The sequence below is a fragment of the Schistocerca americana genome, chromosome 1 (assembly GCF_021461395.2).
Source record: "Schistocerca americana isolate TAMUIC-IGC-003095 chromosome 1, iqSchAmer2.1, whole genome shotgun sequence".
NCBI lineage: Eukaryota > Metazoa > Arthropoda > Insecta > Orthoptera > Acrididae > Schistocerca > Schistocerca americana.
The window spans coordinates 38861066-38874606 of NC_060119.1; the positions used below are offsets into that span (position 1 = coordinate 38861066).

The 13541-nt window shown below is 46.6% G+C and overlaps 1 protein-coding gene across 1 annotated transcript in view; it reads left to right on the forward strand.

The window, feature by feature from the left end:
* The first annotated feature begins 1374 nt into the window (after nt 1-1374).
* Nucleotides 1375-13541, forward strand: part of LOC124595914 (collagen alpha-1(I) chain-like) — a 63551-nt gene continuing 51384 nt past the window's right edge. Inside the window, exons 1-2 of the mRNA XM_047134861.1 lie at nt 1375-1391; nt 7129-8183. Coding sequence (XP_046990817.1) covers nt 1375-1391; nt 7129-8183 — 1072 coding nt within the window. The remainder of the gene's footprint in view (nt 1392-7128; nt 8184-13541) is intronic.

Sequence of the window (13541 nt, forward strand, 5' to 3'; positions counted from 1 at the left end):
ACCCCACACACACACACCTCAGGCACAAGAAAGCATGATGACACCAAACTCGCACAGGTGTAATCCATAGAAGCAACTGTGACACAGTAACAGAATAATACAAAGTAATTGTCAACACTGTGTAACCTTTAGAACTATGAAGTACTTAAAGGTAGTGCTTTTTATCAGACACTGTTTTGCTTTTGATATCAGTTCATAGCTTACATAAAAACTGACAGTATGATGAACTAATACATTGCCACTTATGTGCTACCTATTAGGCTAAACATGAGCACACAATTGCTTTGAAGTACTTTAGCTGTGTATCTATAAGACAGCTGTGTAGGCCACTGGCATGTATCTGAAATTCCAGACCCAAAAAGTAAGAATTTGTAAAATCAACAAGTATTTTTTATATGTTTTCACAGTTTCTCCCTTTGCATTTTGTGATGGCCTGTTAATCCATTTATGTACTCATTCATTTTTCCTGTCTATGGTTCACTGTTAAGTCTAAAGCCTACTATATTCCCTAATAGTAACATTCCTTGCAGTGACTTCAAATTCCCACCAATAATTTATTAACAACAAGCGACTGAGACACTGTTTTTACTTCATTTTCAATTTCTGGGTACACCACATTACTTGTATTTGAACAGGCAACTTCCTAAAGACTTTTACAGCAAAAAGAAACACTAAATACAGAAGCAGAATACATCGAAAGTCGTCTGTATCTTAAGTGCACGTACTTAATTATAAACCGACTTTTATTCCTAACAGGCAGCATAAACAGTAAGTATAAAGATATACTGAGATATTTAACTACGTAAGTATGACTGTGCTTAGGCTATACTGGTTGAACTTGCAGAATACAGAATTCATATAACCTATACCAGCTAAACTGTAGAATTACCAGCAAGAAAACGAAACGCTATTTTCTTCGGCACTTATTCAGTTAAGATCTGATATATTAGTCAAAATGTCGCTGACCTTCCTTACTTCATAAGTGCCTATTCTTTGTTAGCACACTTAACCTCTTATGAAATAAAGAAAATAAATACTTACTCTTGAACTTGAAGGAGTGAAGATATCTCTGCGAATATTTGACAACCATTTCTTCCTCGTTGCTTCATCCTCCGGAAATTTAAACACGGTTACTTTTGGTCCACCGTCGTAATTTCCACTACAATTCGGCACACAACAACGATACGGCATTTTGCAGGCAACGAAATTTTCACAGGCAAGAAAAACAGATCACCAGTTTAGTGCACAGAAACTAAACAACCAAATCACGTACACTAACGCAGGAACACCATTCACTATAATAGTAAACTGACGCGAAACTCGCCGAACGACTATTCACAAGCACTGTTCCGTGAAACTGTTGAAGAAGGGACTATGTGTGTAGCCATCTTGTGACGTCACGCACTACGTAGACAGGCTATCTTTTACAGGTTTTTTTTTGTGGTTTTAGGGCGCACAACTTCAATGGTCATTAGCGCCCTGACGACGTTAAGAATGCACCGCGAGGCACAAGTTTAAAACAACAACTAAAAGGGAAAACACGATAAAAGACAGACTGACAGGCATAGGATTAAAAAACAGCATCAAATGTCCTTAGTGAGGTTTGTCAAATTGATAAAACGAAGAACACGAGCAACTGCTCGTGGGTCATCCGCTAAAACGGCATCTAAAGTACATGGCAGGTTAAGATCGAGACGCAGGACGTTAAAATCCGGACAGGACATTAAAATGTGGCGGACCGTCAGCAATTGCCCACATGGGCAGAACGGCGCCGGCGCAGCCGTCAGCAGATGGCGATGGCTGAACCGGCAGTGTTCAATTCTTAACCGTGCCAAAACTACCTCCTCCCGCCGAGAAGTGCGTGAGGAGGACGTCCAAGCCAGGGGAAGTGGTTTCAAGGCCCGAAGCTTGTTGGCTGGAAGGGCAGCCCAATCGGCATGCCACAGCGATAAAATGCGCTGACAAATAACCCTGCTAAAATCTGACGAAGGGACACAACAAGAAGCTGTCTGAGGCTGGAGGACCGCAGCCTTGGGCGCGGCATCTGCAGCTTCGTTCCCAGGGATACCGACATGGTCAGGGATCCACATAAAGCTAACCGGAGAACCGACGTCCACCAGCTGCCGAAGAGAGCGTTGGATCCGGTGCACGAAAGGGTGAACCGGATACGGATCATTGAGGCTCTGGATGGCGCTCAGGGAGTCGGAGCAGATGACATAAGCAGAATGTCGGTGGTGGCAGATGTAAAGAACAGCCTGGTAGAGGGCAAAGAGCTCAGCTGTGAAGACCGAACAATGGCCATGGAGCTGGTATTTGAAACTTTGTGCCCCGACAATAAAAGAATACCCAACCCCGTCATTGGTCTTAGAGCCATCTGTATAAATGAAAGTCATATTGATAAACTTCGAACGAAGTTCCACAAAACGGGAGTGGCAGACCGAACCGGGGGTAACCTCTTTTGGGAGCGAGCTGAGGTCAAGGTGAACACGGACCTGAGCCTGGAGCCAAGGTGGCGTGTGGCTCTCGCCCACTCGAAAGGTTGCAGGGAGTGAAAAATTAAGGTGTTGGAGGCGACGAAAGCGAACTCCAGGGGGTAGCAGGGCAGAGACATACAACCGGTATTGACGGTCGAGAGAGTCGTCAAAAAACGAACGATAAGACGGATGGTTGGGCATTGACAGTAGCCAACAGGCATACCGACAAAGCAGTATATCGCGCCGGTAGGTGAGTGGCAATTCGCCAGCGTCAGCATGAAGACTCTCTACGGGACTAGTATAAAATGCTCTGATCGCAAGTCGTAAACCCCGATGTTGTATGGAGTTGAGGTGGCTTAAGATGGATGGCCGTGCAGAGGAGTATACGAAGCTCCCATAATCCAGCTTGGAACGGACGATCGACCGATATAGACGAAGTAGGACGGTTCGATCCGCTCCCCACGACATACCACTGAGAACACGGAGGACATTTAAAGAACGGGTACAACGGGCGGCCAAATATGACACATGTGGAGACCAGCTAAGGTTCCTGTCAAATGTAAGGCCTAAAAATTTGGTTGTCTCCATGACTGGGAGAGCAACGGGACCGAGTCGTAAGGACGGTGGGAGAAACTCTTTGTAGCGCCATAAGTTAATACAGACCGTCTTCTCAGCAGAAAAACGGAAGCCATTGGCGACACTCCAGGAGTAAAGACGGTCAAGAGAACGCTGAAGACAGCGCTCCAGGACACGTGTACACTGTGCGCTGCAATAGATGGTAAAATCGTCCACAAAAAGGGAGCCTGATACATCAGCTGGGAGGCAATCCATTATTGGATTGATCGCGATGGCGAAGAGAGCGACGCTCAAAACTGAGCCCTGTGGCACCCCATTCTCCTGGCGAAAGGTGTCTGACAGGACAGAACCCACACGTACCCTGAACTGTCGATCCATTAAAAAGGAAAGAATACAAAGAGGGAGGCGACCACGAAGGCCCCATGTATACATGGTGCGGAGAATGCCCGCCCTCCAACAGGTGTCGTAAGCCTTTTCCAAATCAAAGAACACAGCCGCGGTCGGGCGCTTCCGCAAGAAGTTATTCATAATGAAGGTCGACAAGGTAACCAGATGGTCAACAGCAGAGAGGCGCCTACGAAATCCACATTGTACATTGGTAAGTAGGCGTCGAGACTCGAGCAGTCAAACCAAATGAGAGTTAACCATTCGCTCCGTCACTTTACAGACACAGCTGGTAAGCGAGAGAGGTCGATTACTGGAAGGCAAGTGCTTGTCCTTCCCCAGCTTAGGAATCGGGACAACAATAGACTCGTGCCAGCATGCGGGAACATGTCCCTCAATCCAGATGTGATTGTATGTACGAAGAAGAAAACCTTTACCCGCAGGAGAAAGGTTCTTCAGCATCTGAATATGAATAGAATCAGGCCCTGGAGCGGAGGACCCTGATCGGCCAAGTGCGCTTTCGAGTTCCCGCATGGTGAATGGGGCATTATAACTTTCACGATTCGAGGAGCGGAAGTAAGGTGGCCTAGCCTCCTCTGCCCGTTTGCGGGGGAAGAAGGCAGGGTGGTAATGATCGGAGCTCGAAACCTCTGCGAAAAAGCGCCCGAAGGCATTGGAGACATCCTCAGGGGCCACAAGGACGTCATTCGCGACCGTCAAGCCAGAAACTGGTGAGTGGACCTTAGCGCCAGATAGCCGGCGCAGGCTACCCCAGACAACAGAAGAAGGAGTAAAACTGTTGAAGGTGCTTGTGAAAGCAGCCCAGCTGGCTTTCTCGCTTTCTTTAATAATACCACGACACTGAGCACGTAATCGTTTATAATTGATACAATTCGCCACTGTGGGGTGGCATTTAAAGGTGCGTAAAGCACGTCGACGAGCACGTAAAGGGTCTCTACATGCTGCGGTCCACCAGGGGACCGGCACGCGACGTGGAGAAGAAGTAGGATGAGGGATGGAATATTCAGCAGCAGCGAGAATGACTTCCGTGAGGTGTGCGACCTGACGATCGCAGCTTGTGAAGGTTTGATCCTGAAAGGTCGCCCTGGAAGAGAAGAGCCCCCAGTCTGCCTTGGAGATGGTCCAACTAGAGGAGCACGGAGAGGGGGTATGCTGCAGGAGATGGATAACACACGGGAAGTGGTCGCTCGAATATGTATCAGAAAGGGCGTACCACTCAAACCGGCGTGCAAGTTGGGGTGTACATATAGAGAGGTCTAAATAGGAATAGGTGTGAGATGTGTCCGAAAGAAAAGTAGGGGCGCCAGTATTGAGGCAGACAAGATTGAGCTGGTTGAAAAGGTCTGCAAACAGGGAGCCCCTCGGGCAGGATGCTGGAGAGCCCCAAAGGGGATGGTGGGCATTGAAGTCTCCAGTTAACAAAGATGGTGCAGGTAGCTGAGAAATAAGTTGCATCATGTCTGCCATGGTAACGGCAGATGACGATGGAGTGTAAACGGCACAAATGGAGAATGTAAAAGTGGGGAGAGTAATGCGGATGGCATCTGCCTGCAGGCCGGTGTGCAACGTGATGCGATCGTAGTAAATATCCCGGACCAGCAACATAACCCCTCCATGAGCTGGGATACCTACCACAGGGGGTAGGTCAAAACGCACAGAGGTGTAGTGTGCCAAGGCAATTTGATCGCATGGGCGTAGCTTCGTTTCCTGGAGGGCTAAGACGAGCAGACGGTGCAAGTGGAGCAGCAACTTCAAGTCCTCTCGGTTGGAGCGAACGCTGCGAATATTCCAGTGAATAAGTGCCATCGTAAGAAGAAAAGGAAGATGAAAGAAGGGGTCACCTCGAAGGCTGCTGAGGGCCTGGCTTCGAGCGAGCACTGCCGCCGCTATCAGTAGGCGGACAGCCGTCGTCCATTGGTTCTATAGGTTCATCGGCCATTTTGGTAAGATAGCCGGGAGGGGGAGCTTCCTCCGCTGGTGAACGGCCAGATGTTTGGCTACCAGCGGTGCGGCCAGGCGAAATGGATGACGGCCTGGGGCGGCAACCGCTGGGTGGTGCAGGAGAAGAAATGCGCTGCGGCAGAGAAGGAGAACTGTGCTTCCTATGAGCCTTCTTGGAAGGTCGTTTGGTGGAAGTACTGGTCGATGGCTGGGAGGTCGAGGTACGTAGGAAGTCTGCACGTGACGGTTCCTTCTTGAAGGCCCATGCATCTGACTTCTGGGTCTTCGCCTTAGCAGAAGCTGATGAAGGGGCTTGTGTCTTTGGGGTGATGGGAGGAAGAGGAGACGTCGACCGCGCGATCTTAGCACTGGCTGAACGGACGACCGTGGTGCTGAAGGTCAGATCGCATGTCTGGGTTGCCACCTCCCTGGTAGTCCGTGGAGAGGCGAGGACTGTACTGTATTTACCCGCTGGGAGCAGCGTGGGCTTCCTACTAGCAAATAGCTTGCGAGCAGCTGAGGTGGACACTGTCTCTTTGACCCGAATTTCTTGGATACATTGTTCTTCCTTATAGATGGGACAGTCACGGGAGGACGCTGCATGGTCACCCTGACAGTTCACACAATGAGGAGACGGAGGTGGACAGTCACCCTCATGGGCATCCCTGCCACAAGTGACATTTAGCCGCATTGGAACAAGACTGGCGAGTGTGATTGAAACGCTGACACTGGTAGCAGCACGTAGGTGTCGGGACATAGGGGCGAACAGAAATAACCTCGTAGCCCGCTTTGATGCGCGATGGCAGCTGAACACTGTCAAAGGTCAAGAAAAGTGTCCGGGTCGGTACAAGGTCTTTGTTGACCCTTTTCATGACCCTATGGACAGCCGTCACGCCCTGCTCAGCGAGGAAAGACTGAATCTCCTCGTCAGTCAATCCCTCAAGAGATCTAGTATAGACCACACCACGAGACGAATTCAAAGTTCGGTGAGCCTCCACCCGGACAGGGAACGTGTACAGGAGTGTGGCTCGAAGCAATTTCTGTGCCTGAAAGGCGCTCTCAGTTTCTAGTAGCAAGGTACCATTACACAACCTTGTACAAGACTTAACAGTACCGGCTATGGCATCTACGACCTTCTGGATAACGAAAGGGTTGACAGAGGAAAAATCCTTTCCATCCTCAGATCGAGAAACGACGAGGAACTGTGGGGCAGGCGGTAGCACTTTTGTCACTGTTGGCTGGTCATGTTTCCGTTTGTGGGCAGAAGTCGAGAGAGAAAAAGAGAAATCCATTGCGGAGGAATCCCCCATGATTGCCAGCGTCTCCGATGGTGCGCTCCTTCCTTATGGGGACCCTCTCAGAGGGCACTCCCGCCTTAGGTGAATGTTTACACCTCAGGTCACACCTCCCGAGAAACAGACGGATGGACCAATCGGCATGGTCAGAAGGTATCAGCTCAGGCGATCAAACCTCCTTTGGCCTGGTCTTTACCAGGGGGTACGTGCGTGCCTTACTTGTCTACCCAGGGTGGGTAATTACGCGTTACCCCGTCACCGGGTACGCGTGCGAACGCGTGGGACGGCCTTCAGGCGCGCACAGGGAGGAAGGAAGAAGAGGAAAGGGAAGAGAGAGAGAGGACAGACTGTCTCAAACGAGGAGGCGAGGGCGGAGGAGGCAGGGGAGAAGAAGAAGGCAGGGGAGAAGAAGAAGGCAGGGGAGAAGAAGAAGGCAGGGGAGAAGAAGAAGGCAGGGGAGAAGAAGAAGGCAGGGGAGAAGAAGAAGGCAGGGGAGAAGAAGAAGGCAGGGGAGAAGAAGAAGGCAAGGGAGAAGAAGAAGGCAAGGGAGAAGAAGAAGGCAAGGGAGAAGAAGAAGGCAAGGGAGAAGAAGAAGGCAAGGGAGAAGAAGAAGGCAAGGGAGAAGAAGAAGGCAAGGGAGAAGAAGAAGGCAAGGGAGAAGAAGAAGGCAAGGGAGAAGAAGAAGGCAAGGGAGAAGAAGAAGGCAAGGGAGAAGAAGAAGGCAAGGGAGAAGAAGAAGGCAAGGGAGAAGAAGAAGGCAAGGGAGAAGAAGAAGGCAAGGGAGAAGAAGAAGGCAAGGGAGAAGAAGAAGGCAAGGGAGAAGAAGAAGGCAAGGGAGAAGAAGAAGGCAAGGGAGAAGAAGAAGGCAAGGGAGAAGAAGAAGGCAAGGGAGAAGAAGAAGGCAAGGGAGAAGAAGAAGGCAAGGGAGAAGAAGAAGGCAAGGGAGAAGAAGAAGGCAAGGGAGAAGAAGAAGGCAAGGGAGAAGAAGAAGGCAAGGGAGAAGAAGAAGGCAAGGGAGAAGAAGAAGGCAAGGGAGAAGAAGAAGGCAAGGGAGAAGAAGAAGGCAAGGGAGAAGAAGAAGGCAAGGGAGAAGAAGAAGGCAAGGGAGAAGAAGAAGGCAAGGGAGAAGAAGAAGGCAAGGGAGAAGAAGAAGGCAAGGGAGAAGAAGAAGGCAAGGGAGAAGAAGAAGGCAAGGGAGAAGAAGAAGGCAAGGGAGAAGAAGAAGGCAAGGGAGAAGAAGAAGGCAAGGGAGAAGAAGAAGGCAAGGGAGAAGAAGAAGGCAAGGGAGAAGAAGAAGGCAAGGGAGAAGAAGAAGGCAAGGGAGAAGAAGAAGGCAAGGGAGAAGAAGAAGGCAAGGGAGAAGAAGAAGGCAAGGGAGAAGAAGAAGGCAAGGGAGAAGAAGGCAAGGGAGAAGAAGGCAAGGGAGAAGAAGGCAAGGGAGAAGAAGGCAAGGGAGAAGAAGGCAAGGGAGAAGAAGGCAAGGGAGAAGAAGGCAAGGGAGAAGAAGGCAAGGGAGAGAGTAAGGAAGACAGTGAGATGGAGAAGAGGAAAGAAAGGAACCAACCAAAGGAAGGAAGAAACGAGAAGTGAAATACCGAAAATACCACAATTATAGGTCGTGGAACCGTCCGTCTCTGGACGCAGGCGCTAACTACCCCCTTGAGGGGTATGGACTCCTTTTAGTCGCATCTTACGACAGGCATGAATACCGCGGGCCTATTCTAACCCCCGAACCCTCAGGGGGAAGTCTGCATGTCGATCAGATCAACTTGGCAACGACTGTTCATTTCTGAATGAAGTATGGGTTTCGACATGTGCCCCCTTTCCTTAATGCTCCTTTTGCGCTGACAAGTTTCACACATAGACAGATAAATGTGTATCGTGTCCACTGTTGCGCTTTCGTATTTTCTTGAAGTTTCAACGTTTAATCTGTGCTGCTTCAATAATGTCGAAAATTTCTTCGACACGTAAGTAGTACTCCACAGGCTCTCTTCTTGTCACTGACTTGCTGGTCCCACAAATATTAATAACCTTGAATCGATTTAATCTTATGTACTGCTTCTGTGTCTTTTTCTTATCATATTGTGGTTCTTCAGTCGCGTCCACTAATTTATCGTAAGATCCTTTTGTCGTAACATTGTAATGGTTTCCTCTTTTGTCGTGTTCTTCAGTCTGTAACATCCTTCTCACAAATTATTCTTTCCATCGCCATTCTTGATATAGATCTGACATGATAAATACGTACAAACTGATCTGCACGTGCTTGGCCCCTCTACCGTGTTGTTTGTTGTGGCGAAAAGCGCCCACTGGCGGGCTGGGGTATTGTCGGCCGCTGAAGCGCTGCCCAGGCGGGGGGTTTTGGCGCCTGGAACTGTCCGTGTCGGCGCCTTCTTGTTTTCACTATCTGGAAGTGTTTGGATGTATGATCAATATTCCAATAAATGTTACTTTGCACAATACAAAAAAGGTGTTTTTATTTCAATCAGTTGCTCTTTATTTTAATATTTGACCCTAAATAAATTTAGTGAAAACTAGTTCTGTATACCAGTAGCTTAATTAGAACGCGTTCTTACTAGTTGATACTGATACTCTTAGTTACAACTAGAATTTACTGCTGGTCAAAAGCGAAAGCCAGTTAAAACTAGTTTTTACTAGGCAAAACGCGTTTTGACCAAGTGGCACAGTAAAAACTAGTTTTAACTAATAAGAACGCATTCTAACTAAAAACGGGTTTTGACTGGAACAGATATATTGTGGATTAGTGAAGTTCAGTGGCAGGAGGAACAAGACTTCTGGTCTCGTGAATACGGGTTATAAATACAAAATCAAATCGTGGTAATGCAGGAGTAGGTTTAATAATGAATAAAAAAGTAGGAACGCGGATAAGCTACTACGAAGAACATAGTGAACCTATTATTGTAGCCGAGATGGACATGAAGCCCACACCTACCACAGTACAAGGTTATATGCCAACTACCACTGCAGATGATTAAGAGCATGAAGAAATGTATAATGCGATAAAAGGAATTATTCAGCTAGTCAAGGGAGACGAAAATTTAATAGTCATTGGGGAAAGGAATTCGTTGGTAAGAAAAGGAAGAGAAGGAGAAGCAGTCGGTGAATGTGGATTGGGGGTCAGGAATGAAAGGGGAAGCCACCTGGCAGAATTTTGCACAAAGCATAACTTGATCGTAGCTAACATTTGGTTTAAGTATCATGAAAGAAGGTGCTATACATGGAAGAGGCCTGGAGACACTGGAAGGTTTCAGATAGATTATGTAATGGTACGACAGTGATTCAGCAACCAGATTTTAAATTTTAAGACAATTCCAGGGACAGATGTGGTCTCTGACCACAATATATTGGTTATGAACTGTAGATCAAAATTGAAGAAACTGCAAAAAGGTAGGAATTTATGGAGATGGAACCAGCATAAACTGAACGAGACAGAGGTTATAGAGAGTTTCAGAGTGAGTATTAGTGAGCCATTGACAATAACAGAGGAAAGAAATACAGTGGAAGAAGAATGAGTAGCTTTGAAAGAAGGAATAGTGAAGGCACCGGGTAAAAAGACGAGGGCTAGTAGAAATTCTTGGATAATAAAAGATATTGAATGTAATTGATGATAGGAGAGAATACAAAAATGCAGTAAATGAAGCAGGTAAAAAGGAATACAAAGTCCCAAAAGCGATATCGACAGAAGTGCAAAATGGCTAAGCAGGGATGGCTAGACGACAAATGTAAGAAGCATGTAGAAGCATGTAGAAGCATGCATCACTATGAGTAAGGTAGATACTGCCAACAGGAAAATTAAGGAGCCCTTTTTAGGAAAGAGAACCACTTGTATGATAATCATGATTGCTGAGATGGAAAACCCATCCTAAGCAAAGAAGGGAAAACATTAACGGGGAAGGAGTATATAGAGGGTCTTTAAAGGGGCGGTGTACTTGAGGACAGTATTGTGGAAACGAAAGAGGACGTAGAAGAAGATGAAATGGGAGATATGATACTGCGTGAAGAATTTGACAGAGCACTAAAAGACCTAAATCGAAACGAGACCCCTACTGATAGCCTTGGGGGAACCAGCCATGATAAAAACTCATCTACAAGGGTTGGAACTTTAATAGTGGTAACTATTTATTTACAGCTCCTGTGTTTCAAAGTTTGACTGACCTTCAAAGTAGTCACCAGCATTGTGTATGACCCGTTTGCCAGCGATGTGGAAATCGCTTGAATACTCTTAGCAGTGCCAGTTGTGTTGAGAGTTCGAGCGGTGCGGTCTATTGCTGGACGAATTTGTAGCAGTTCTGAAGCGAATGACGTTAAGTGTTTCTTTCAGTTTAGAAATCGAGTTGAACTCACAAGGGCTTAAATTAGCGGAGTGCAGTAGGTGGTATAGCACTTAGCAGCGCCATCAGTCAAACAAATCAGTAACATCTTGCACTGTACGTGCTTTAGCATTGTCCTGCAAAATGATGGTCAGGTCCTGCAGAAAGTGTCATCACTTCTGTCTCTAAGCTGGTTGTAGGTTGTGTTCCAAATTGGACAGCAGAACAAAAGAAAAGTTTGGAGTAAGAATTAAAACCCATGGAGAAGAAACAAAAACTTTGAGATTTGCCAACGACATTTTAATTCTGTCAGGGACAGCAAAGGACCTGGAAGAGCAGTTGAACGGAATGGACAGTGTCTTGAAAGGAGTATATAAGATGAACATCAACAAAAGCAAAACGAGGATAATGGAATGTAGTCGAATTAAGTCGGATGATGCTGAGGGAATTAGATTAGGAAATGAGACACTTAAAGTAGTAAAGGAGTTTTGCTATTTATGGAGTAAAATAACCGATGATGGTCGAAGTAGAGAGGATATAAAATGTAGACTGGCAATGGCAAGGAAAGCGTTTCTCAAGAAGAGGAATTTGTTAACATCGAGTATAGATTTAAGTGTCAGGAAGTCGTTTCTGAAAGTATTTGTATGGAGTATAGCCATGTATGGAAGTGAAACATGGACGATAACTAGTTTGGACAAGAAGAGAATAGAAGCTTTCGAAATGTGGTGCTACAGAAGAATGCTGAAGATAAGGTGGGTAGATCACGTAACTAATGAGGAGGTATTGAATAGGATTGGGGAGAAGAGAAGTTTGTGGCACAACTTGACTAGAAGAAGGGATCGGTTGGTAGGACATGTTTTGAGGCATCAAGGGATCAAAAATTTAGCATTGGAGGGCAGTGTGGTTGGTAAAAATCGTAGAGGGAGACCAAGAGATGAATACGCTAAGCAGATTCAGAAGGATGTAGGTTGCAGTAGGTACTGGGAGATAAAGGAGCTTGAACAGGATAGATTAGCATGGAGAGCTGCATCCAACCAGTCTCAGGACTGAAGACCACAACAACAACAGGTACAGCTGAACTGCATGAGCCCAGTCAGTTGTACTCTGTACTGAAAGGATTTCTAATTTATAAAATTCTTCGGCAATTTTCCTTAATTTCCCATATTTTTGGTATCTTCCCAATTTTACGCATTTTTCGCCCATTTTCGTAATTTTTCGGGCTTCCCTAAATTATAATTATTGCGTCGAATCACACAAGATCCACCCCACTGTTTCGACGTCTGGTCAATTTCTTGATGCCCTCAGGCAATCACAACGAAGCATAGGTCTTATTTATTTATCATTGCTAAGTCACCACTCCATCACTAGTGTGTGTGTGTGTGTGTGTGTGTGTGTGTGTGTGTTTTTGGGACGTCATCGTGTATGTGTTAGAAACTAATGTATTGGTAGAAATTATGTCATAGCAATTTCTGTAAGCGCTACAGATGTCTAACCAAGTATGTAACATAAGAAATACCACACTCCAATAGACAAACCCCTTCCAAACCACCACTACATTACTATATTGTGTGACGACATAATAAAATACCGATGCCTCCAACGGAAGATACTGTTTCAGATGCTGTACAGCGCTATAAAATACGCACCTAGAGATACAACCGTCCAATAACTGAAACCACCTCAGCGAACATCAGTTCGCTGACGGTAGCTTACCCCTTTGACTGCAAACTGTGGATGGATAGCCGCGGAAACTGCTGTTTGGAATATGACCGCGAACATGCGGAGCAACTGCTGAGAACGTTGGGGTGTGGTCATCTCCAGCCTGGTGGCTGACACTGCTGCCGTATCAGTTTTGGCCGAAAAGTCTCCTGCCCGCTGTAATATAAAAGCAAACAGATCCCAACACGTCGGTGTAAATTCAAAGAACGCTACTAATACATACCTGGATGACGAGGATCTCCTCCCCTGTGTTCACTGGATAATGCCAGCAGGGTACCGAACTCCCTGTGCGGTCGCGGCCACAGAGTCACGAATGGGAGAACACTGCATGTCTGCCTAACACTACACCAGACCGTCTCCCCAGGTGTGGAGCAGAAATTTGCGTTATTTAAACAATACGTATCTGTGCACACGCAAGAGACCTAGTGGCTGCCACAAATAGCACTCAGTCACTGGGGGAGAGGACAGTCCGCCACAGCAAACCTGTCGTAATGTACCGACGACCTTGCAGATAAATGTTGCTAACAAATTTAGCGCCGAGTACTCCCTTTCCCAACCCCTTTTCTCTAGACCAATCAGAAACAGGTTTGCTCTGCTACTGCCTACCATCATTCTTTTAAAACATCTGTGGGCTACTGCCATTGTTGTGTCCATTTTCCATTTTATATGGCTTTATGCCAGATGGATTACATATACAGGTTCTTTTACACAATCTGGTGATGCCACGAAGCGGTGAAATGCATCGTCGATGTTAAATAATTTCGCAATCCAGTTTGTTATGCTGAAATTGTATGGGTGACTTC